The sequence below is a fragment of the Tauraco erythrolophus genome, chromosome 1 (genome assembly GCF_009769465.1).
Source record: "Tauraco erythrolophus isolate bTauEry1 chromosome 1, bTauEry1.pri, whole genome shotgun sequence".
In the NCBI taxonomy this organism is placed as follows: Eukaryota; Metazoa; Chordata; class Aves; order Musophagiformes; family Musophagidae; genus Tauraco; species Tauraco erythrolophus.
The window spans coordinates 133,805,061-133,831,786 of NC_141465.1; the positions used below are offsets into that span (position 1 = coordinate 133,805,061).

At 46.4% G+C, this 26,726-nt stretch overlaps 1 protein-coding gene across 1 annotated transcript; it reads left to right on the forward strand.

The window, feature by feature from the left end:
* Window positions 1-1,786: 1,786 nt before the first annotated feature.
* On the forward strand, window positions 1,787-25,944 carry GDPD4 (glycerophosphodiester phosphodiesterase domain containing 4). Its single transcript, XM_086614965.1, has 15 exons — window positions 1,787-1,969; window positions 2,582-2,685; window positions 3,858-3,951; window positions 10,179-10,238; window positions 12,085-12,183; window positions 14,498-14,591; window positions 17,585-17,730; window positions 18,109-18,191; window positions 19,036-19,186; window positions 19,880-20,104; window positions 20,904-21,061; window positions 22,522-22,669; window positions 23,192-23,274; window positions 24,983-25,065; window positions 25,913-25,944. The coding sequence occupies exons 1-15, from the start codon at window positions 1,787-1,789 to the stop codon at window positions 25,942-25,944; spliced, it is 1,743 nt and encodes a 580-aa protein (XP_086471091.1).
* Window positions 25,945-26,726: the final 782 nt, after the last annotated feature.

Consider the following 26,726-nt stretch of genomic DNA (forward strand, 5'->3'; position numbering starts at 1 on the left):
GCAAAACTGCTGATTTTGATCCAGTGTCCTGAATTCCTTTTGCTGAAAGAGAAGAGCTGATGCCATGGTTCAGTGATAGGGAAACTCATGGTTTAGAGATCCTCGTAGGAGGTAACAAATACTACAACCCCATGGCACATGACACCCTTCTGGTAAGACCTCCAAAAGTTCAAATATATTCAAAAGACGTGGCTGGGGTAACCTGGTAATTGCTGGGTTTATACTAGGAGTGCTTTAGACCATCTGATGATGACAGCAGGATCAGCTGCTGTTTGCACCACTCGCCGGTGGCATAACATCCATATCCCCCCATCTGTTCTCTGGGTAATTCAAGAGCAGGATCATCGTCTTGCCACATGAGATTGGCATCAATTTTTTACTACAGGATGACCTACTGGTGCCCAGATCCGATACTGTTGAGCTTCTAGGGATGGCTTGACCCCACCACATCCAAGAGTGTGTGACTCCCTGTGACTGTCCTGCATGGGCAGACACGTCTGTCTCAGGAAAGCATTCAGGGCATGGCACGCTTGGGCACTGCTCGCTTAGTCGTAGTCCAACCAGAAACCCCTTTTGTTTCATTTCTGTCCTTCCTCCTTGCACTCCAGCTGCTAACAGTCTGGAACATTGGGATAGGACATTGACTGGGATGTGTCATTTCAGTTTTAGCTCGTGTCTTGTGTCTCTCTGTTATTTGTGCCTTCTGCAAACTGAAAGTTTTTTGGAAGTGTTGTTTTGCAAGGATTTATCCACTGATTTCTGCAAAAACGCACTGGACTTTTGAGTTATTTACAAAAGATTTATGTGTGTATTTCATCCAGGTGTATAGTGCAGCAAATTGTTCACTCTTGTTCTTAAATGACTGTTATTGCATCAGATAAATCAGGGAAATCAGAGTTCTAGGCTGAGAATCTGCAGCAGACATGTCTGGATTTGGACATGGCACTTTTTGGTGCAACAGAAAACCATCTCTGGCTATCTCTGTGCTCTAAAATAGTGCTGGATTCTGGTGCTTCTTTGTATGCCAGCACTGGACTTTTTTTTCAACTCTTTTGTTGTGATCTTGATAGTGCCCTGCTGAGTGAACCACTCTTTGCTGGCACAAACCCCTGTGCTATTTACTTTGCTGTTAACTACATCGGTTGCAATTTGCCACCAAGTTCTTTGTTTAAAATCTTGGTTAGGAACAGATCTCCCATGCGTGCGTCTTTACAGCTACTCTTTCTACTCTTGAAAAATTGTGCCAAGTAAAGCTATTTCAGTCAGGAAACAATTTTTTCTTAAGGGATCAGTCTCTGCAGTGCTGCAGTTTTAGCAGGACAAGAGACTTTTGTACCTGCAGAGTTTTAGTCCCTTTCCTACAAGAGCTAGTTAAATAGGTCACAGAGATGTTGAATTAATTCCCATGGCTAAGCTCAGGCTCAGGTTCATCTGACATAATTTGAGAATCTGCATAGAGTGCTTAAGTTAGTGATTTCATTTCCCAGAGCTCCCTGTAGAGTCACAAGGAGGCAGAGGTTCTCTCAAAGGTGATGCAGATCACCGAAGTTACAAGCAGGAGCACCACTGACTGCTGAGGGGACTTGCAAAGACCGTGCTTTTCTGTTAGACATCTCACTTAGGTATGTAAAATCAGGTGGGATGTCCTCAGTTGCAGCATCCTCTTGAGAAAACTTGCTCTCTTTCTTCTGATAGGAAAAGCTTACCCAAAAGGAAAGGAGGGTTACAGTCTCCCCATAAAACTTGTGGTCTCGTTTCAGGAGGAAGATGAGATAAAGCCACTCAGATGGAGGCCAGTTCCACCAGCCTCAAGAGGCTCAAGTTTGGGAAGCTGAAGGTGGTACGTCGGCGCTTGCTACAGCGATACGAGCATCAGCCCTTCATCTCCTGCCTGGCTGGTTTCTACAGCTGCCGGTGGAAGCGGTACCAGCGCAGAAGGACCGAGCCTGGGAAATGCTGCTGCAAGACGGTAAATTAGCTCAAAATCAGCACAGACATCGATTATACAGATATAGGGACAGGTTGGTCCAAGCTGACAAGTGGTTGATGTCATGGGCCAAAGGCATCCCTGCCCAACATCATTTGGAGCCCCCTGAGATGTTGGGTTAGTAGATTTTGGCTCTAAGTGATTGATGTATTGCTGGGTTTCCATGGCAGGCTCAGTTTGCCTGTGCCACCACGCAGCTAACAAGTGTGTGGTGCCAGGAAAGGACCTTGCACCAAACCCTCCAAGCCAGTGAAACATCTCAGAGCCATAGGATCAAATTAAAGAAGGAAAATTTGGGCTGAGTGTACAGTAAAAATTGTAAAGAGGGCTGCTGCATAGCACAATTCCCTCTCGCACAAGGTGGTTAAAATCCTGCTTGTTCTCAAAGTCATAAGATCAGTTTTCCCTGAAAATAAATACTGTAGAGTACACTTTTGAGGCCATCCCCTGGTCACAGAGGACGGGGGACAAGCTATCTCCATCTCTGCTTCTGGATGTCCAGCACCAAGCACGTGTTTTATGGACAGCCTAAAAGTAGTGATTGCTTTGGAGCAGATAAGGCTCTGACCACTTGTCTTTCCTCTCCCTCTCTAGCGGGAATGTGTGTTTTTCCCATTGCTTGTTGGAGCCTTCTGCTTTTCTCTGGTCTTTCTGTACATGTGGGGTGAAGCGAAAAATGACTACAATAACTTTGACTGGTAAGTACCATCTTTTTCTCCTCTCCCGCTCCTCGGGCAGGTCCCCAGGGTGGCTGGGAAGAGGTGAGCACCGTCCCCAGCAGCTGTGCTGCAGAAGGACACTTAAGCCACGAGTCAATGATTTGACTCCTCAAACTCTTGGTTACAGCATCCACGCTGAACATCCAGTGACCTCAGAGGTGCTCAGGCTCTGCCCTTTGCTTGGCTACAATTTTTAGGTGTAAGTGTGAATTTAGGAGAAAGGGGAGAATCATTATGACAAAAATTGTGAATGAAGGGGACTAAATAGTTATTTCCTTTCTTTCTCTAAGTCTTTCTTTTTTCCCCTGTTCCCTCTGAAGAAATGTAGTAGCTGGCACCAGAGGGGTTGCACCAGCTATCTCACTGAAAAAGAACCACATAGAATCACAGAATGGTTAGGGTTGGAAGGGACCTCACAGATCATCTAGTTCCAACCCCCCTGCCATGGGCAGGGACACCCTCCACTACATCAGGTTGCCCAAAGCCTAGACCTCCACATGCTCCCAGGCTTGAAAGTAAGAAATAACCAGCAGGGATTTATGCAAATACTTTCCTTTTGCAGTACGTAGGCAATGGTTATACAAATCTGACCCCTAAAATTAAATTAAAACTGCTTAAATATTAAGGGGAGGAAAGGTGTAATAATGTTATTTGTCCTTATTGAGCCTTTTGGGTGAAAAGTAAATCTTCCCTCTCTCTCCTTGAGCAATCCCTCTACAACTCCTCCATATTTCTGGTGTTTTCTGCTTCCAAACCTGACTAGATCTCCTTTTTGCTGCAGAGCCCTACAAAACCCCAGGCAGACAAGGTGGGCTGTTGGCCAGAGTCGTGTCATCTTACTGTTTCCCCAAGCTACCTTCTCTGCAGGAAGGTGCAGCTTCTTGTAGTCAGACTGGGAGCTCTCTGGAGCAAGGCCATCAATTTGGTCCTGTATTTTACCACCTCAGCACATAGTCTGGCGGTTAATGCAATCATGGATTTGGGGAAGGAGGCTCGTAACCACTTTTGCATGTTACAGGGTAGGTTATTCCTCCCTCCTTCTTTGTTTTATTGCTTCGAACATTTCAAAATTTGAAGGACCAGGGCTGTTGTTCCCCATCCAGTCCATGTGCTAAACACAAACACTATTATAATATTTGATTGCTTTTTAGGTATAACTATGGGAACCTGGGCTTCTGGTTTCTCTGGTCTCTTGTTCTCCTGATCGTGGCTGCAATTTTGTTCATGTACATCACGCTGTTATTGGTGAGTAATGCTCCTTGTAGCTGATTGTGATTTGTAGTCCTAAAAAGTAAACCTAGGGATGGCTTTAACATGTTAGACCAAAGCTCAGCCTAACCTTGAGGGTGATCCCTAGGTAGTTGATACCTGGGGAAGACTGGGAACATGAGTGGTTATGGTACTTTCTCCCCACGTCCACCAGCGGATGACCAATTTCAGCTTGAGGGTCTCTGAGCAAGATGCAGTTTCTGTGGCTATTCTCAATGATTTCCCTTTGATAAAAGCTGGGTTGAAAAAGCTGAAAGCTGGAGAGGGACTGTTTACAAGGACATGTAGTGACAGGACAAGGGGCAATGGCTTTAAACTGAAAGAGGGGACATTTAGATTAGATCTAAGGAAGAAATTTTTTTACAATGAGGGTGGTGAGGCACTGCAACGGGTTGCCCAGAGAAGTTGTGGATGCCCCATCCCTGGAAGTGTTCAAGGCCAGGTTGGATGAGGCTGTGAGCAACCTGGTGTAGTGGAGGGTGTCCCTTCCCATGGCAGGAGGGTTGGAACTAGATGATCTTTGAGGTCCCTTTCAAGCCAAACCATTCTATGATTCTATGAATTTGTCCAATGTCTCCTTGAACCCAAGTGAAGACGTGCCAGCAGTGGCTGGATATAGGTTTAGGGGAAGCCAAAGATTGTTGTTCTGACAGTGGGGAAGCATGGGGCTCTGAGTTGCGTGGTGGTGGTGCCAAAGCTGAGTTATTCCTCTGATCTTGAAGATTAGAAAATGCTGATTAGAAGAAGGGAAATATTATCCCTGAAGCTGCCTTGACTCTCTCTGCTTTACTGGAGGGTTTCTCTCCAGATGAAGACTGCAGATGTGGTCACAAAATGCTCCTGAAGTTTATGCCCAAAGAGGCAATATTCCTGAAATCCTCGCTTTTCCAAATCCTGTGACATTTTCACTAGACTTATGATCTGCTGCCTGCTTTGGTTACTGGAAACATACCAAAAGTAAGCGTCTCCTAAAATTTCTACGTAATCATCCATTTTCTCCATCCTTTCTCTCATGGGGACATCCCCCCCCCTCCCCCCCACAATGGACAGATCTGCATCTGTGTTTCCACCCTCTGCATCCCGAGCTACAGGCTAAGAACTGATTTTAACTCCAGGGACTGGAGTCCACGTTCAGTCTCATGCCTGCTCCAGCTTTCATTGTGAAATGCCAGGTGTTAAGGATGAGGTTATGGCTTTGACTCACCTCTGTGACCAAGACAACCAGCTTTTATCATCAATTCCTACTGTTCTCGCCCATTCTCTGATGTGTCATCTTGTAGTCAGTCTGTAAATTGCTCATGGCAGGGAATCTCTTTTTGCTTTGTTCATGCAGTGCCTAACACAAATAGGTTTCTGGGGTCTTTTGTCCCAGCTGAAGTACAAACAAATGGTGATTTTATTCTAGTGCTAGCAATAAAATACCAATATGATAAACAGGACAGCTGCTTGGACGTGCCCACAGCGATCAATAGCTTCATAAATGCTGTGGACTAACTGAGCTCTGAGCAGGACAAATAGCAATATTTAATTACAAGGATTTTGTGACACCCTGGTGGCTCCAGGGCTCAATGTCTATTATTCAGCAAAGCCTAACTGGTTTTCCCTGTGGCCATGGTTTGGTGGTTACAATGCCGCTTTGGGCACCTCAGAGCTTTGCCAGATGTGCCCATGTGACATGGATACCTCTGAGATCCTCCAGAGGTTGGAGTCAACCTCTGCATCAAACTAACCTATCCTAGCAGATGATAGAAATGGACTTTACATGATTTCCTGGACTTGAGGAGCCTGAAGACCCCTCGGGCTCGTGTGTTATCTTAGTCATGCCCTATCTGGATCCAAACATCTGCCAGTGTCCAAGCAGTGGACTTTCTTAGAGGAGTTTCATGTCTTTGGCAGCATGGATATGATGGCTGTAAGCTATCAGGGCAGGTGGTGGTCAAAGTGAAGCCAGAAAGGTATTTGGAAAATACAAAGCAAAATTGGTGTCCTGCATGGTTCAGTTCAGTCTTGGTCCTACTCCTCATTGTGTAGACACATCCTCCTTCTCTCAGCATCTCAGTTCTATCAAGGCTAACAGCACTTGCCTTCCTCAGGAGTGTGAAACACAGATAAACCTGAAAGAATATGAGGAGTTTGGATGCTATCAGACAAGTCCTACAAGAGAAACACTTCAGAGGTGCCTTTGCTCTGGGAAAAGCCCTTGCAATGAGGGTCTATCTGCTCCTTGCTTCCATGAAGCTGTTAAGTGACTCACCCAAAGCTATTGGGTATTTCTAAGGGCACTTGCCCTGCTTGATTGCATCACGGTGTCATCGTGTCTCATTTGGCAAGATTGCTGTATGCATCTATGCTGAGCAGTGGTCGTTGGGAGGCATGAGGCCCCACACTGTCAGAGCTTTACCTAAATAGGATTAGGTCTGGAAGGAAAGGGGAGTGAGGAAAGTAATCACCACCACCATTCATGCTCCCACTATCTCAAAAGATGCAGGGCCATACGACAGTCACACACTGGCATGCAGTGTCTTATGATGACAACTGTGGCTTGGCCATGCTCATCCCAGGAGGGCTCTTTTCAGAGAAGGACTCTGCCGGGAATCAACCCTCCATCAACGTTTGTGGAGCATCCCTGTCACAGTGTCTGGCCTTCCCCTGTAGGCTTTGATGAACCACCCAGCAAAACACCAACAGCCTCACAGGCTAATAAATGCACCTCAGCCCTTCCACATCTAAATAAATCAATCGTTGTGGGTGCTATACAATAGCTGGATTGCTCTAATGCCTTTCAGACAACTGATGGCCAAATAAGTTGCCCCCACGAAAAATCACATCCCATGTTCTGGTTGAACAGTGTTGGATGGAGACTGTCCCCTACATGTGTTGCAGGAAGGACTGGAGATCATCACCCGGGCACTGTTTCCTTGTGATGTTTTGCATCAGCAGCCCATCACGTCAGAAAACTGAGCACACTGGTGCCCTTGTTGGACCAGAAAGATTTTCTAGCAACCAGTGGCTGGTCTGGTTTTGTTTGTGAGCACCATACCCTCTTCCTTAATGATGGCACCCAACTGGGGCCTGTGAGCCTGCTTCCATGACCTTATTGTGAACCACTGAAGCAAAAACACTTCTGCCCACCGGCCATCAGCAGCTGAACAAAACTCTGCACCACAAAGCACTTGCTGTCTGTGCAAAGACGCTCTCCATCCGCATGCATCATTGTAATTTTTTCAGACAATCAGTTTCAATTAATTCAATTGTTATCGCTCCGCAAGACAATTTTCTCATCCCCATTAGACCTCAAAGGTTAAGCTGAGGGGTCTAATTGCAGAGCAGTTCATGCTCAGTGGAGAAGAAAACACTTTTCTTGTTCAGTCTTTAAACACCAACATAATATTTTCCTCTCTGCAGTTCAACCACGTTTGAACTGCATGGTTCCAAGGGTTTTTGAGGGAGTGACTTGTGACTGTGCAATATAAAGAGGTTCAGGTGTGTTGTGGTCTCTGCATTTGTAGGCTAAGAAAGAACACAAAATAGTAGAGTGGCACTGAAGTTCAAAAAGTGATCTCAAACATCCATTCCTAAGAGACCAGGCTACCAGAGAGGTTCTGAGTTGCTGCATTTTTCCCAGAAAGTGAATCTGGGGACTTGAATTCTGCTGTTGTGAACATCTAAGTGAGCAGATGTTTTAGGTGAGCTGAGTGTCTAAGCCTCCACGTCCTTGTGGTGGTAGGTTCAGAGCCTGCCTAAGCCTCACCGGCAGTATTGAAATCCACACAAGGTCGTTCCCATGCTGAAGCAGAGTGGGATTGTCCATCCTTTTGCAGCATAACCTTATGGTCAGTGCTCTGTTTGAGTCCACTCAAAAAGAGGGAAACAGAGGTGCAATCCCCCTTGCAGTGAATCCATCTCTCTTGCCACTGGGAAGCATCCCTTAATTACCACTTTGCAGCAGGAGGGGAGACACTTCCACATCTCTACTGAAGAAGAGAAGAATGCAAGGGTTGGAGGCTGTAAGATTCAGGGAGATGATGGGGCTGGAAAGAGGGACCTTAGCTCTAGCCTCAGCAGTAATAGTCAGACACATTCTGGTCACCTAAACCCACAGGTCTGTGTACCTGTATCAGAGATTCCCTGGATAAGTATAGAAGCGTTGGGAAGAGCCAGACTTGCTGTTGTTGGTTGTCCCTTTGCCTGTGGAAGTCCTGCTCAAGGTGCAAACCTGTGGGACATCACTAAGGGCAGCTGCTTTCCATGGAAGAGCATATTGGAGAGATCCTGAGGAAGCTTTTGAGGAGCAGGAGGAAGCTAGGTCATTGTGGCTTACAATGTTAAGCTTCAGGGGTACATGGAAAGCAAAGAAAACCCAAGATGACTGTGACAGAGCACATAGAGGATAGACCTTGCCCACATCACATCAGCTCACTGGCCCATCAAGATGTGTTCTCCTACATGACCAGCAGTACAACTGCAAGAGTTCCTTCTTCACCCTTTGAGTATGACACCTGGTGGTTGTTCTTCTTGTAAACTGGTAATGAGATGTTTCCATCCATAAAAATGAGCTCACCCTCCGATGGCATTCCCAAAAGTGATGCATCATTCATACAAAATTTGTACTGCAGTAGCAGGGGAGAGTCTGGTTGAGCACGGCCTGTGGAATAAGTGTTTGGCAGTACCTTTGGCAAGGACCAGGCCTTTGTAACACTGCTTGCAGAAAAGGAGCAAACTGTCTTTTTCCTTCCTTTTTCTGAAATAGCTTATTTAATTGGGGTTGGCTTAACACCCTCAGCAGTAATTCAATTCTCTCTGAACTTTCCCCGTGGTTACTCATCACGTTCTGGGTGTAGGATTCGATTAAAGGAGGATAACACATCAAGAAGCACTTGAAAGCTGATCTGTATTCTCTGCTGACCTTATATCTCGCTTCAAATCAGCGTGATCCTGGAAAGAGAGTGTCTTTGTAGCTGGATGGGAAACAGCTTATGTTCCTTTGTAGTTGTGTTTTGGGAGAGCAAAGCATCTTCCCCCAAATCTGTGTGTCTTGCTTTTACACAATCCCACTGTGTTACAGTCTGGAGAGACCTGGATCATAAATGATCCTTCTCAGTGGAGCACTGATGTCTACTGACAGATACTTTTCTTTAAACCTTGATATCTGGTGATACTGGTTGACAAACTGTCCCTTACAGTGGTTGGGAAGCTTTTCCCAGATGCTCAGATTCCTGACCACAGACCTGTGTGTTTTCATAGAATCACAGAATGGTTTGGGTTGGAAGGGACCTCAAAGATCATCTAGTTCCAACCCCCTGCCATGGGCAGGAACACCCTCCACTACACCAGGTTGCTCAAAGCCTCATCCAACCTGGCCTGAACACTTCCAGGGATGGGGCAGCCACGTGGATTTTCATGACAGCAGGATACTTCTCCTGGTGAAATTCATCACCAGGTTCATTGGCTGCTTAGGTCTGGGACAACTTGAAGAAATTCTCCATCAGAGCCGTGGAATGGCTTTCCTCACCCTTTTCTTCCTGATGTTCAGGGCTTCTCAGGTTGTTCCCTGCCCTGGCTGGGGTTTGCCCTGTGCTTCACCGGAACTCTCCCCAAGGGCTTTTACTTGCCATCCAGGGAAAGAAAGTGCCAGCCACTAAAAACTAGAGCTTTTTTAATCTATAAGGCAGTTTTCCCTGTTTTGAAATGCACCTGTCTCTTATGTTTCCTGTGATTACTGTGGAAGCATTGTATCCTTTGCTGTCTGCTCCGTATTTTTGTGGTGCTTTGGAGGCATTTTTAGTCCCTGACCTGTCTGCCATAGTTGATATGCCTTTTGACACAACAAATGCACAGAAAATAGGCTGTATGAGTTCATACCATAGCAGTTGATCTTGGCCACCATGTCTCTTTCAGAGTTTGTACTCACAAGGAAAAGTAATTAAAAGTACGTACCCCAAAGTGGCCAATTATCTGTTACCCATGAAAGGCCTTTGATCCTGCAGGGCAGCTGTGGTATGTGCTTGGCCATTTCAGAAGCACTTCTACTGTAGCAATAAACACTTCTCTCCATAGACCTGTCCTGCTAACAGCCTTGGCATTGTGCAGAAGGACCTAGAGTAAAGTGACTTCTCAATGCAAAAATAATTCCAGAAGTACCTTACTGAACACACTTCATCATCTTCTACCTGGATGCAAACAATCTCTTCTTGATTCCCCAGGTCCTAGCGATGTGTTTGCTTGCAGAAGGTCAGCAGCTGTACCTACACTGGAGTCACAAGGTGGGGAGAGCCAAGGCTTTCTGGTAACTATCATCCATGCTTTAAACCAATTGAGTCTGTGGTGCTCCTCTGCATAAAAAACATCTTGGATTACGGGAGAGAAGGAAGAGAGGAAAGAGGTTAATCTTAGGAGACTTCAGATACCCATGAGGATGATGTCTCCACCTGAGCTGATCACCCAAACTCCCTTTGCAGTCGGTGGAGGGAAATGAACCCTCCGAGGATGCAGTTCATCCAGCTGGTCATAGACATCTACATTAAGATGAGATGAGTCACACCCTAAAGTACTTTTTTTCCCCACTGGCTCTAAAAGGAGCCTGCAGTGACTCATTCAGGTGAATATGTCTATGTTTGACATGTCTACATGTGCTAGCATGAAGACAAAAGCAAAATTTTTATGAGAAACACAGCATAATTTTCTGTAGCAGACTCCAGCAGCAGTGAAAACTCTGGCTGCTGTCTCCATAGAACAGAAACTGGTCTTTTCCAAGGCATCCTGGTGCCTTATGCCTGTTGATCTTCAGTTGCTTTAGGAAATGCCACCTGGAGTTTTAAAGGTGCAGAAACAAATTCTCAGAGTTCTTGCTGAAAATGGTGCGTTAGAATCACCTTCCGTAAGAAATTCTAGAGGCTATGTGAGACATTTAAAAAATAAGCCTCTAGCCATGCAGTTTAGAGGAGAAGGTAGCGTGACTACAAAACTTCCACTGGAAGGGAGTAGTGGAATATGCAGATACTCGATCCTGTGTTTCTTCATGGATCGGGGCAATGGATTTAAACTGAAAGAGGGCAGATTTAGGTTAGATATAAGAAAGAAATTCTTTACATTGAGGGTGGTGAGGTACTGGAACAGGTTGCCCAGAGAAGTTGTGGCTGCCCCATCCCTGGAGGTGTTCAAGGCCAGGTTGGATGAGGCTTTGGGCAACCTGGTGTAGAGGAGGGTGTCCCTGCCCATGGCAGGGGGGTTGGAACTAGATGATCTTTAAGGTCTCTTCCAACCCAAACCATTCTATGATTCTATGATTCATTTAAGTAATGGAAACACTTACAGCCTCTACTGTTGAAAACTGACTTCCAGAAGAACCAGAAAGATATAGGACAATTTGTAAAAAAACACATGAGACTGCATCCTTGGGTGGACGAGATTAGGGATGGATTATTAAGGCATTGATCTGTGGGATGCCCCTGAAGATGGTTAGGGCCTTGGTCCAATTTCTACTTGCACTTACTTAGCAAATAGTTGGCGTACCAAGAAGAGCCTGCCATCACAGCTGTGCTGGTACCAAACAGAGCAAGAAGCCGAAGAATAAATAGAGCTACCTCCCCCCTTTTTTTTTTTTTGTTTAAAAAATGAACTCTCATCTCTTAACTGCGGGAGTCTTTGCTGTTGCTGTAGACTGTTGCAAAGCAACTCAAAGCATAAGGAATCTGTGTTACTGTCTCTTTTGGGTGGGATTAAATACTTCTGAATTTAGCAGGTTAAGCAGATGTAAGTTAATAATCTAGGCTCCATCTACATCAACTGAGAGAGACATCTCCCATCATAAAGCAAGTGGGAATGGATCACCTCTGGAAATTCCTCTCTTCTCCAATGATTATAGAGGGAGCCTTGAGGGTTGACTTAATTGGGTGCCCAACTCTTAAAATTAGTCTTGCCATGCAGGAAATCCAGTCAATAGCACTGTTGGTCTGGTTTTAGTCCCACTCTCCCACCTGGTCTCTGAACAGGCATAGTCAAGCTCACGCATCCCAAACTTACGGAGTTCAGCTAAGCCTGGGAGGCAAATGGATGGCACACCCTGTGCAGAAATGCTGAAGCTGATGTATGTCTTCATTGTCTCCCCAGATTGGGACTTTTCTTGTCCTGGGCTTCTCTGTCACAGCTCTCTTCATATTATCGGTGCTCTGGGGAGATCAATGGAAAACCGTCCGCCTGTCGTTCCAGGTAGGAGGAGCTGGGAGGTCTGTTTGAAACCACAACTTTTTAATAGGAATATTTTGTGGTAGTCAGTAGAAAATATTCCATGAGATTGAGGTTCAAGCTATCTGATGTAATACATCTCAATATCCTTTCTTTTTTCTTTTTTTTTTTTCAAAAATGTCACTGGTGTACTGTTAATTTGCAGGTGCCCAGGGCAGGTAAATCAGGTCCCTTTGGCTGGCAGAGTTGCTCGAGCAAGAACTTGCTCCCTACTCAGTACCTACTAGTTCAGCAGCTTTAGCATTAGCAGAGTTTCAGTCTCCTGCTACCCAGAAGAGCTTCATCTCCTGATGACTACATGAGTTTTTGGGGAGCAGATGGCGAATGCTGGTGTCAGGTAGGACAAGCTGTGGGATGCAGGAGGTCAGAGTGAATGGTCTGCTGGCCTCCTCAACTCTCAGCAGATCTGAAGATGGAGGCAAGAGCTGCCCAGTGCTGTTTAGTGTTAGAGTATCCAGGTCCCCACATGTCTTGGGAAGGAAGTGTGTAGGCTTTGACTACACAGCTGACTTGCAGATGTTATTTGGGCATATCACCCTCCCTCATGTGCCTTACTGCCTGTGAATGTTGGGAGAGGGATGCACATAGACTGGAAGAGGAATCAGTGATGTGGTGTTTGTAGGTTGTGGTTAATTGCACATTCCTGCTCCACAGAGCTTGATAACCCTTGGGCTATGAGCTGGCAAAGGTAATGAGAAACCATTAGCTTCTTCTCCTCCTTACAGGCTCCAGTGGAAGAGGATGAGGAGATGAGACACAAGAGCCTTTGGGTTCCCCACTAGTGCTGTTTATTCAAGGCCAGGTTCGATGAGGCTTTGGACAACCTGGTGTAGTGGAGGGTTTCCCTGCCCATGGCAGGGGGGTTGGAACTAGATGGTCTTTGAGGTCTCTTCCAACTCTAACCATTCTATGATTCTATGATTTCGGGTGTTCATGCCCTTTGAGCTGCTTCATATGGCCTCCTGCTGTTGTTCCCAAAGGACACGAATCTTTTGTACATCCTACATCATGTCCATTGGCCCTGCAAAGTTATCTCAAATATCCTGGACATCTCAGATGGCACCTCTGTTCGTGCAACTGACTCCTGCTTCTGATCAAAAGATGTTGGTATCAAGTGTCCGGGGCAGACAGTATCACAGGCAGTAACATCTTTCATTGGCAGCTGCTTTCTTCAATCCCTCCAGCTTAGAGAATCAGGCATGGACTAAGCAATAGGAAAGGCTTGCATCTGGATGGCTTTTTTTCCTGGCACATACCATAATAACTCAGTACTAGCTGGAACAGAAACCAGGGGGGTCTGACAAGCACGAGAAAATGATGGACTTTGACAGAGTTGCCTCGTTTTATGAAAACTGTGTCATACTAACATCCATTCAGTGTCTGTACAAGCAACAAACTATTTCTGCTTGGCTTCGGGCTCTGCTCATTCATTCATGATAAGCACAGAAGTGATTCTTGGCTTCTGACCTTGTTTAATCTTTAGGATGAAAGAAATCAAGTCCAATTACTATATCTGTCCAGCAAGAGATACTGTCTAATATATCATAAGCATTAAATGAATCTATTGGGTTTTGTTAGTAAATCAAGAAAAATATCTACACATTGAGTTAGAAGCAAAAAAAAAAAAGAGAAAAAATGCAATTAGCCTTAGTGAAAGTGAATTAAATGCTTTGAAATAAAAGAAAATGAATTCTTTTTCTGGAATATATTGATAATATGTGAAACGAGGTGCTGCAGGGTCTCTATGAGTCTAATAAAGTCCATGATCAGATATGTACCACATTAACTACTTCTCTTATACCCAACAGTCAGTTCCGTGCAGGTGTAAACACCACTTCTTATCACTCAGGCTTGTTGACATCAGTTTAATGATTTAGCTGCAGCGTGATACGGAGATGACTATTACCTGGGTGGGATTGGGTTAGATTGGATTAAACTGGCTGCTCCCTGGAAGATGCTCACGGTTTATGGCATTGCAGTAATGGCAATGTCCTCGTGGACAAGGACGACCATGTCCGCTTCAGCTGACTCAGGAGAAAGGAGAGCTGTGTAGTGCAGTGAGGAGCACTTCGGGGTAGCTGGCCTGGCTGGGGGGACATATCTCTCCTCCAACTCCAGAGGTGTTTGGTGGATCCAACACAGGTGCTGGAGAGAGGTTGAACTGCTGGTATCTGCAGCAGGAACCCATCCAGGTGGAAAACTGTAGCCATCTTGGGGTTTGTTTCCATCTGATTCCACACTTCGTCCTTTGATTAAAATTCTTTTCTCTCCTTGCCAGATCACAGCTCCCTATCTCCACATAGGGGCAATAACTGTCATGGTCCTCCTGTCCTGGCCCGTGGCTCTTCATGCCATCAGAGCAGATAAGAAAGGTACAGTAGCTCTGTTTCCTGCTCCCTATATGACAAAAGACAAATATCAGTGTGGGAAAACAAGCCCTTTCCTCCCACACCTGCACTCCATCTGTGTATCCCAGGGAAATTAGGAGATCGGGGCTTGGGCGGTGCACTGTCCTGTGGCTGTCCAGATGTGTGAATGGTTTGCATGCTCCCTTGCACAATTTTGGCCCATACCAAGGCAGTGACCTGCCTTGAGATGGAATAGATTAGGAGAACTACCCATGTTCTGAGTCATACATGGAAATTTGGTCAGCCCTCTCTAGTCTGACCTTTCCTTGCTGTACTCAGCTTCGTTGTCTCAGAAGGGACCTATTTTTTCCTCTTTCCTTCCAGTTGCAGGCAGTGACACTGGAAGAAACAGACATGCCCAGGCTATTAATACGTGGCTCCGTGGCTGGTGTCACCACCACAATTTTGGGTTTTTCAATAATGGGATGGTGTCCATGGCACCAGGCTTGCTGGTGTCAGATGGTATTCACCTTTCTTAAAGGGTCAAGAGGGTCTTTGCTCATGAGCTAGCAGGGCTTATTGACAGGCTTTAAACTAGACTTGAAGTGGGAGGGGGATAATATCAGGTTTGCCTGTGACAAGCTGAGAGCACTTGAAGAGCAGCAGAAAGAAATTCCAGTCACTCCAGCCAGTAGGTCAGCTTCATCGGCGACCCAACTTGAATGCCTCTATGCGAACACACGTAGCATGGGAAATAAACAAGAGGAGTTAGAGATGAGTGCACACCTGCAGGGCTGTGATCTTATTGGCATCAAGGAGATGTGGTGGGATGAATCCTATGACTGGAGTGTTGCAATGGAAGGATACAGGCTCTTTAGGAAGGACTGGCAGGGGAGACGAGCAGGAGGTGTCACTCTCTATGCCAATGACCATCTGGAGTGCATGGAGCTCCACCTGGGGATGGATGAGGAGCTGACGGAAAGCTTATGGGTCAGGATTAAAGGGAGGGCAGGGACAGGGGACATAGTAGTGAGGGGTTGCAACAGGCCACCTGACCAGGAAAACCAAATGGATGAGGCCCTCTATAGACAGATAGGAGCTGCCTCACGTTTCGCAAGCCCTGATGCTCATATGGGACTTCAACCACTTCAATATCTGTTGGAGGGACAACACAGCAGGGCATAGGCAATCCAGGAGGTTCCTGGAATGCATTAATGATAACTTCCTCCTCCAAGTGATAGAGGAACCAAAGAGGAGAGGTGCTATGCTGAATCTTGTTCTCATCAACAATTAAATCTGACCAGGGACATCAAGAGCAACAAGAAAGGCTTCTATAGGTATGCCAGTGATAAAAGGAGAACTAGGGAAAATGCAGGCTCTCTCTGGAAGGAAACAGGGGACCTGGCTACCCGGGATATGTAGAAGGCTGAGGTTCTTAATGACTTCTTTGCCTCAGTCTTCACTGACAAGAGCTCCAGCTGCACAGCCCAAGTCACAGAAGGCAAAGGCAAGGACTGGGAGAATGAAGAACCGCACACTGTACGAGAAGATCAGGTTTGAGACCATCTAAAGAACCTGAAGGTGGACAAGTCCATGGGACCTGATGAGGTGCATCCGCGGGTCCTGAGGGAATTGGCAGATGAAGTTGCTAAGCCATTATCCATCATATTTCAGAAGACATGGCAGTCCAGTGAAGTTCCCACTGACTGGAAAAAGGGAAACATAGCCCCCATCTTTAAAAAGGGAAAAAAAGAAGACCCAGAGAACTATAGGCCAGTCAGTCTTACCTGTGCCCAGCAAGATCATGGAGCAGATCCTCCTGGCGACTATGCTAAGGCACATAGAAAATAAGGAGGTGATTGGTGACAGCCAACATGGCTTCACTAAGGGCAAATCCTGCTTGACTAATTTCGTGGCCTTCTATGATGCAATACCTGTGCAGTCAGAGTCTGTGGGATTCTGTAGGCCACAACAGAAGGTCACTGACAGCAATCTGAACGAACCAGGGAAGTATTCACGTTAAGGAGATGTAAATAGTTGAAGGAAAAAGGTTTCTCCTCTTTTACACTGTGAATGAAACTTCAACATGTTGCTTGTTCTTATCTTATACCCCACCTCGAATACTGTGTCCAGTTCTGGCGTCCCCACCATAAGAGAGACATAGATCTGTTGGAGCGTGTTCAGAGGAGGGCCACAAAGATGATCCAGGGGCTGGAGCACCTCTGCTACAAGGACAGGTTGCAGGAGCTGGGATTGTTCAGCCTTGAAAAGAGAAGACTTCGGGGGGACCTAATAGCTGCCTTCCAATACCTGAAGGGAACCTACAGGAAGGCTGGGGAGGGACTTTTTACAAGAGTGTCCACTGATAGGACAAGGGGAAATGGGTTTAAGTTGAAGGAGAACAGATTTAGATTAGATCTTAGGAAGAAATTCTTCAGTACGAGGGTGGTAAGACTTTGGAATAAATTGCCCAGAGAAGTTGTGGATGCCCCCTCTCTGGAGGTGTTCAAGGCCAGGTTGGACGGAGCCTTGAGTAGCCTGATCTAGTTGAGAGGTGTCCCTGCCCATGACAGGGAGGTTGGATTAGATGATCTCTGAGGTCCCTTCCAGCCTATGCCATTCTATGATTCTATGATTCTATGATCTGAGTAAGAAGAACGTTAGCATCCTTCTGTTGAGGATTGTTTTTCTGCAGATGGGGGATGTCTCATTTCACCACCTCTAAAGAAAAAGAAATGAAGGCCATGTCTTGCTGTAAGGCATAGTGAGATGGAATTAAAACACAAAACTTGCAGTCCTGACTTAGACAGCTCATGTTCTTGCTTTGACCAGTTTGTTTGCTGGGTTGCATTGTTTGGAGAAAAAGTGAAAATTAGGGGATGAAGGGATGGAAAAAGGGGTGGGACAAAGTCCAACAGCTACTTAGCTGGAGGGCTGTATTAAAAGTCAAGCCGCAAGGCAAACCCATACGTTACCACATGGATTAACTCCAGCCTTCCTCCTTCAAATTCTTTCAGTTGTTCAGGTGGTAATTGTTGGTCCATACCTGGCTATCCTTCTCTTTCTTTTCTTGATACCTCTGGGGATGTACTCTCCTTGCATCAGAGAGATGGGCACGCTTGGACCAAAACCAGCTCTCATTGGACACCGTGGAGCACCAATGGTAGGTCTGGAGAAGTTCTTTTACATCATTTCTTCATCCTGTGTCTTGCTACCTTCATCACTGTCTTCTGTTTTTTTGTTTTGTTTTGTTTTGTGGTGGGTTTTTTTTCCCCATGAAATCTGTGGAGGGTCGAAGGGGGGACATTTCCATTTGGAATTGCATGTCAAAGGCATCACTGCATAGGTTTGCTAACAAGGATAACACTGTTCTTGAGGGACAAGATAGGTTTGGTGACTAAGTGGAAGAAAAAAAACCAGTACACTTTGCAAGATAATGATGGTCTTGTAATAAAAAAGAGGTGTTAGAAAGAGACAGAAAGTACAGAGTCTTCCAGAGTGTATTTGAGAATGATCTGCTTATGCGCTTGTGTTTCTTCAGCTGGCCCCGGAAAACACTGAAATGTCATTTCAGAAGACAATTGAACATGGTGGAGATGGTCTTGAAACAGATGTTACCATTAGGTAAGGGGAAAACATCTCGTCTCACAGAATGTACACTTCTTGTTCTAAGGGTTGCCTTTGAAGACACACAACTCAAGGCAACTTGGTTTTACTGATGGCTGGGACAGGGTCCCTCAGTTGGCGCGTGATGACAGGGCCTGTAGGGCATGGTTGTTCTCAGGCAAGTCAATAAGCTGTAGCTATTGATTCAACAGTCATTATGTGTGCAGTCTATTTTAAATGCTTTGCAGAGTGTAAAGACAAGTCCCTACCCTAGTCTGACTTCCAGACCACGGTGAGGGTTGTATCAGGCCTACAAACCAACAGAAAGAAGATTGCATTCAGACTTGTGACGCCGTTGTCCTTTGTTTGGGAGACCCAGTGCCATGAATTGCTAACATGCTGTGCAGGATGAGCAGCTACCAGGCTTTGAATGAGAAAAACACTAATGCTTAAATGTTCCACTAATGTAGACCTCAAATTTTGCCTTTCCATCACTGTCCATTTAGACTTCAGTCCTCTGAAACCCATGGAAACACTTTGGTTTCAGCAAAAAGATATTTCAACCATGAGTTACTATCTGGTTTTTGAGGGGCAGGTAGGCACAAATGCCACCATCTCCACTTTACACCTGAGGAAACTGAGACACATACAAGCATGATTTCTTCAAGGCCACCCAGCAATATTTAAGCTGGAAATAATGTGGTGACTTGTGCCTCAGCCTTCCTCCTTATCCCACTCTCTGCACTGAGGGAGGCCGTACTGCTGCATTCACAGTGGCCTGCATGTTCTGACCTGGCGTGAGTCTACTCATGCCGTGAACAAACCCTCACCCCAAGTGACCTGAACTCTTGCTCTCCAACAGCTATGATGGGGTTCCTTTCCTCATGCATGACAGCACCTTGAGGAGGACAACTAACATCGAGGAGGTCTACCCCAATGAAACTACTCAAAATGCAGCGTTATTCTCCTGGCATACCCTGAAGGAGTTGAATGCTGGAACATGGTTCCTTAAGGTAAGTTCCATAAAGGACTGTCATCAACTGGATGTAGAAGAGGCATCAACTGGCTACTACTTAACAGCATGAAAGTTAGGAGAGGAACTACTGGTTGAGCCAAAACTCAAAGAAGTCAGCAGAAATACTTCAATTGGGGTCTCCTTGCTTTGTCCAGTTGACCTTTAGGCTTAGGACACCTATAACAGTTGGCTGGTAGGTGTTCTTGCGGCTCCTTATCATAGCAGCAGCAGAACACGTGGTCTAGAGGAAGGATAGCTACTTATGGAAGCTGCTGTGTAGAACAGTCACAGCTAACACGATGTGGGACCAAGAAGCACAGCAGAGCTAGCTGTGAACCGCACCACTTAGTTCCCAGAAGCAGTGTCATCACAGCCTGGGTTAATCTGTGGGGTGGATGCCCCATCCCTGGAAGTGTTCAAGGCCAGGTTGGATGAGGCTTTGAGCAACCTGGTATAGTGGAGGGTTTCCCTGCCCATGGCAGGGGGGTTGGAACTAGATTGATCCAACCCAAACCATTCTGTGATTCTACGAATCTCCCCTTTCTCAGGTAGAAGAGCTAAGCAAAATAAAATACCCTTACCTACTGAGGACTGGCGCCAAATTTTTCCCTCTTAGAGATTTTTTTCATGCAACTTACTCCCAGAGGCGACTGCCTGATTGATTTCCCTTTTTGTATCTGTTTATTTCCAGAACAAACCATTTGCATGCATGGGCTCGCTGTCAAGGGCAGAGCGAAACCAGGCAATGAATCAGTCAATTTACAAGCTAAGTAATTTCTTGCGCCTCGCAGACAGTCAGAATAAACTTGTGATATTTGATCTCTACCGCCCTCCAGAGAAACATCCTTACAGGAACTCATGGATCAACAGAACCCTGGAAGTCATCCTCAACGAGTCGGGGATTAGACCGCATCTGGTAGGGTGGCCTCACTCCCCCGTATCCCTTTTCTTGCTCTCTGAATTGGAGCTTTGGGGTCATACCCTGCATGATTTCACCTGCACAAAGTCCAGCCCTTTGCATTTCACTTGTTTTAAGAGGTATCGTTTGGAGTGAATTCCTACTATCCGCAGGAGGTACAAAATGGTGTAACCCTACACAGGGGAATAAGCCATTGTATGTACCAGCTGGTTCCTTAGCCCCCAGATGGTGTCCTTTCACTGTTGTAGTCATTGGCAGCCTGCTCCTTGCCATCTACGCTTATTTTATATATTGCAAAGAAATTCCTGGCTTAAAGTACATGGCATTGGGAGCCATCATTGCCTTCCTCCTTTCCCAGGCAGTGGGTGAATGCTAAATTCTTGTGGATTGGGTTATGTACCCATCGATGTCCAAGGACTTCATCCTGATCTGTGTCTGCTGAAGATATCTTCTCCCATGCTGGGAGAATCAGAGAACAGTATATTTTCTGTTGCCTTTCCCATAAACCAAAGCCGTCTTTTCATCCGTTTCAAACACCACATCTTTTGTTGGGCTGCGTGAAGCCTACTCACTGATTTCAAGTGAATAAGCAAGGAACAGTGACTACTTACTTCTTGATGAAAGTGGCTTGCAACTTTTAACCCTGCCTCCAAATGTTCTTTGATCACTGTAAAAAATACGTCATTTGACAGGCCGAGTTAAGCTCCTCAAGACTTTATCTTTACTGGGTCTGTTCGAAGGGCAGGGCAATTAGTAAGTCCTTTGGGAATTCACTGGGTCCTTTTGTTGCCTGCAGGTCCTATGGCTGGAGGACGACATGAGGTCCTTTGTTCAGTCTGTTGCTCCTGGGTTTCAGCAGACAATGGGCAGTAAGGCCCCAGTGGACGACCTATTGATGGACAATATTGTCAAACTCAATCTTGCCTACACCGAAATGTCCAGTGAAGATATCCGGTAGGTTGCAGTTTCAGCCCCAAGTGTGGTCAGTAGACTGTTTCTGGTGTACATTTCCCTCATGCGTGTGGCAATGACTCCCTCCAGTGACCAGCTCCAGGATCTATAACATTTCAGGAAGAGCTCTTTTAGATCAAGTGGCCATCCCTGTTGCATTTTGAGAGTGAAGGACTGCAGGCAGTTCCCTACCTGTTATTGACCCTTTGTGTGGCCCAGAGGTGACATGTGCAATTGCACCTCTCTGCTCCCAAGTCCGTATCTACTTGACCAGGATCTGAGGATCTTCTGTGTAGAATAACACAGCTGTCTCACGATTTCTTGTCTTTCTCCTCATGCCATCCCTGGTCCCACCAACACTGAATCATGGAGAATAAATAACTATTTAACCTCCCGTGGTTCTTCCACAAACATCAGTGTGAGTGTGTAATGCTGAGGTGAGAGGCCATCACCATCTTGTAGCTGGTGTTTTGGAGTCTTTGTTTCTTGTCTCTATTGCTACCAGTACTCTATTGCTCGTGGCACGCTGAAAATGGCATCTCTCCAATGGAAGGCTCCCCACTCATTGCAGGAGTTTCGAAAAGAGAAGAAAAGAGAAGAAAAGAGAAGAAAAGAGAAGAAAAGAAAAGGAAAGAGAAGAGAAGAAAAGAAAAGAAAAGAAAAGAAAAAAGAAAAGAAAAGAAAAGAAAAGAAAAGAAAAGAAAAGAAAAGAAAAGAAAAGAAAAGAAAAGAAAAGAAAAGAAAAGAAAAGAAAAGAAAAGAAAAGAAAAGAAAAGAAAAGAAAAGAAAAGAAAAGAAAAGAAAAGAAAAAGAAAACCCAATCTTACCTGTTCAGCTCTCGTTTTGTAAATAGGATATTTTTTCTCTTTGTGCAAAAACATTGACATCTTTTTTTTTTTTTAAAGTTTAATCCTTTGAATGAGAGTAATGTTCATGTTTTCTCAATGATAATTTTCACAGAATTTAATATCTTAAGTAGATCCATTTGGGTAAATCCTGAGTAGATCCTAGGTAGAATTACATCATACAGATGTAATATTTAGCATCGTACAGAGAATAGTCTCACATCATATTAAGTTTTAATAGCTTATAAGAACGTGACAAGTGACCAGCTGGTGCTGCAAACGTAACAAACATGAGTAGCCAGCTTCAAGGTGGTTGCAAACACACTACTGGGAGATTAGAAATGCATCATTATTTCTATCCATATGGCAGAGGAGCAAGCAAAGTTTTGACCTTTTGGACATTTTAATTACATTTGCCTCCCGCAGATCAAGTATTTTGTATTGGCCAGTTGAGAATGATGGATTATTGACTGGTTGCCCTTCCTTTCTATTCTTTATTTAGGTCCTAAACTAGGCCTTTCCTACAGAGAATTGTTGTTTCTCCTTGATTCAGTTCAAAGGAAGTACTAACCTCCTTGCTTTTCTTAAGGAAGACTATTTCCTTTTGGTCTTTTAAAGGAAATACGCTGAGGCAAACATCACCACCAACCTCTATGTGATCGACGAGCCATGGCTTTTCTCCTTAGCATGGTGCTCTGGGGCACACTCTGTGACCACCAATGCCGTCCACAAGCTGAAGAATCTCAGCCAGCCACTCTTCCTCATGGTAAGCAAAAATCCTCCTGCTCCTAGGGATAGGAAGTAGGGTTGGGATGTTCATGGTTACCTTTGGAGACCATAGGCTAGTTCATGCATGGATAAGGGAGAAGACCCTTTGCCCTGAGTTGAAGGACTGAGTTGAAACTTGACTGTGGTGTACACTAAAGGACAATTTTGCCAGGGGAAATGAGATGCCACCAGTTGATGTCAATGTTGGAGGGAAGCAGAGAGAACTACCTGCCCGTACAAACAACAAGTCCCTGTTATATCCACTGTGGTGCAGTCCAATCTTCTTGGCCACCCAGCAGACCTGCTTTTATGAAGGATGATGATTTGGCGCCAACCTCTACCGATGGGTGGCCACTTTGAAATGACATCAAATGCTTTAGGCACTCAAGAGATGTTGCTGCACATGCACACCAGGCAGCTGAATTGCCATGGTCAAACAGCAAGAGCGAGCTTGAGCAGCCTTTTTTGCATGTCTTGGGGTCCTTGGTGGTAGACACATTCTCTTGTTATTCTCTTCCAGACTCCGCAGCAGTACAACATCATGTGGATCCTGACAGATCTGACCTCTGTGCTCCTCATCTCACTCATCTTTGCTCTGCACTGGTAACTGCCGACTTGCTAATGGCTATGCTAACCTCATCTTTTGTGCCAGGTGGAGGGAAGGATGGATGCTTTCGGGTGATGTGAAGGATTAAAACTACTCTTGAGAACATTTCCTTTCCCTTCAGGAACTAGAAGAAAGCCCTGAAAGTCTCCAAAACCCTGTCTGCTGCTCCTGCTCACTCTCATTTTCCCTTTCATTTTGGCAGCTCAGGCATCATCTGCCCTCAGGATTCAGTGGAGACATGGTGGATTTACTGTAGCAATATAAACCAGTTATCAAAGCTGATGGGCTGAGAAAGGAACGATTTTTTTTTTTATTATAGTTAAGACACTGTTGCGTGAGACTGACTCAGGAGGAAAACTCTCAATATTTGAGCACCATGTGTCTCTCTTGCTGCATATCCCAGAGCCTCTGAGGAAATCCATCCTCCCAGATGAAAATGCCCGAGTGTGTCACAGACACCACATTTTGTTTCCTCCCATGCTGTCAAAGACGTTGCCTCTGTTTAATGATTGGCAAATCTGGGGTTCACAGGACAGGCTCACTCCAGCAGGTCGGGTTGGGCTGCTGGATGCTCTGCTCTGCCATGGTTGGATGAGGAACTTGCCTGTGCTCTTATCCCAGTGGTGACCAAGGAAAACAGGAGGTGCTGGGCTCAGCTTTTCAGCTAGCTGGCTGTGGATGAGTGGAAGGACCAGACCAGCCAGCCCAGGAGTATTTTCTCCAGGGGTGCTGGCAGCACAACTGTGCTGCAGGTGACAGCAAGGGGAAAGTTCAGGAAGCTCCTGGTTGAGCAGTCTGGATTGCTTGTAACTGGGACTTCCTTTGGCATGGCAACTCTAATTTTGCTCTGAGATTTTGGAAAAATGAATGAGTAGCAGTTCGGCCAGGTGATGAACTAGCAGCTGTACAGACATGTCTCTGCTCAGGCAGGGGGGTTGGAACCAGATGATCTTTAAGGTCCCTTCCAACCCGAACCATTCCATGATTCTATTTTGGGCATCCAAGCTTTCCTCTCCCCAAGGCAAAGCGGCTCCTTCCCCTCTCACCCTGCCCTGCTCTTAGCTGCCCTTCCTCGGGTCCTGCTTTAGGGGTTTTCACCTCACTTTCAAGGCTGCAGGTTTCAGGGTGGTTCACTATCACCCTTGTAATGCACCACCACCACCATCACCGTCAGACCTTCCCATGCCTGTCTCCTCCAGGCTGATGTTCATGTCATTTGTGCGTTTCCCAGGGACCTGCAATGCTTCTGATCCATCCAAAAATCAATCTCTTCTGGGCTGGCATCGTAGCAAGGGCATACCCAGCCCTTCTGGGAGCGAAGGGCCACCAGCAGGGTCTGAGAGCTCTGCGTGGTCTTTGTCAGGTTTATGAACGCACCAAAATCACAATTTTTAAATTCCTCCAGCTGCTTAGGAACCAGCTGCTGCAAACACGTCTGGTGCTTTTGAGCTCTTCACTCTTTCTTCAAAAACAGGGCTTAGTCACAAAGTTGCCTTCAAAATGCTGTTGCACACATGAAGTGTGGTGGCTTAGACATAACAATCATGCACTGGAGTCCCTTCTTGGTAAGGACCTGAGCAAATCCCAAAACACCAGGGCAGTTCCTGCCCTGACAAAGTAGAAAAAAGGTGACCATGGCACCAGGGAGCTGCAAGAGGAACCACAGCAAGTGGTGACCTGACCCAAGTGCTTTGTCCCATGCAGGTGGCGTGAGCGGAGTTTCTCCTGCTGTGCCCATGACAGTGGCCCGATGCTGGAGAGCGGCACCTACAACAAGTTCAGGACAGGTGAGTAGGGCAAGGAGAGCTGGGAGCCACATCCTGCTCAGGCTGTCTCCGTGGGGGCAGCAGGGTCCTGATGGATGGGTTGGTCATGGGTGCCCATGCTGTGGTGAAGGATGGAGGCACCCAGGGTTGTCTCAGTAAGGATGCTGGTGGCACATTCCTGGTGAGGTTGTGTCTAGGCACTGGGTCCAGTTCAGGCTCCCCAGTACAAAACAGATGGTGACAGATGGGAATGAGCTCAGTGGGACCACTAAGCTGGAGGACAGGGCATTTGAGATCTGTGTTTGCACAGTGGGAGAGAAGGTCGAGAGGCATCTTATTACTGTCTGCAACCATCTAATGGGAGGGTGTAGAGAAGGTGAGGCAAGATGCTTCTTGGATGCACAGTGACAACAGGGCAAGCTGCAACCTTGGACATTTTGGCTAGATAGAAAGAGAAAAATAATAAATCTTCCCAGTGAGAGTAATCAGATACTGGAACAGGGTCCCAGAGAGGTGGGAGATATCCACTCTCAGAGGTATTCAAAGCCCTGAAGAGCACAATCTAATTGGCACTGCTTCAAGCAGAGGCTGGGGCAAAGACCTCCAGATGTCCCTTCTAATATGTATTGCTCTGCAATGCTGCGAAAAGAGAGCCCAGAGGTGCTGAGCCCTCTTGGGTCTGCAAGGCAGAGGGGGTCAGCTGGGGACCCTCACATGCACCAGGTTTCTGTGCCCATGGAGCTCTATCATCCAGAAGAAAGGACCCAGCCTGAGCTGCAAGCATTTTCAGCCAGGTTCTGTCTACTCATGATGGCTGGCAGAACCACCACAGATGTTTCAGTAGCTCACTGTGTGTCCCCTTTTCCAGAGCTCAGCGACATGCCTGCCGTCATGGCCTGACACGGGCAGGGAGGGGACACGGACCTGCCATCTCGATGAGGACTGGAGAGCAGACCCTCCCCTGCTGCCCCTTCCTGCAAGGCAGACACCAACCTGCCAAGGGAGACTGCTGGGGGGGCTCAGACCCACCAGCTGAGGAGGAGCCATTTGCCTCCATGACCCTGCTGGAGATGAGCACCGAGCTTCCTCTCCTACAGTTTTCCTCACAATCCCATGCCTGGCAGAGATCCCTGGGGTGTAGGGAAGCACAGATGGAGTTGCAGCCACGAAGAAGCTGTGCACCATGATGACCTGCAGAAACTACTTGGGAGCCACCATTTCCCTCTGAGACCACTGGCACCCCACTGGGCAATCATCCTGTGCTCCCTCCTGCCGTGCGTAAGCCCTCTGATTCCACTGCTGAATTTTACACGTGCTGCAAACGTCTGAGCATCCTCCAGTCCTCCTTGTTCTCAGCTGCCCATGGTTCTCCCATCAGACCAGCCTCGTCTCCACACATTCCCTCCCTCCTTCCCTCCTTGCAGGTCTCCTCCATCCCCGAGAGCACACCAGCCCCACCACGATGGTCAAGTGCTAATGGCTGGGTCACTAAGGTCCGTACTTTTCTATAACACAGGTGGAGGCAGCTTAGGTTTTACTTTTCCCAACTCTTGCCCTGCCGTAGACCCTAACAGGACAGTCTCTCCCCCTTGGCTGTGGGCAAGGGCATATCTTCCTATGGGTGCTGAAGGACCTTTTGATGCTTTGGCCATGTAGCATGGACTATGACCAGGAGCGCAACA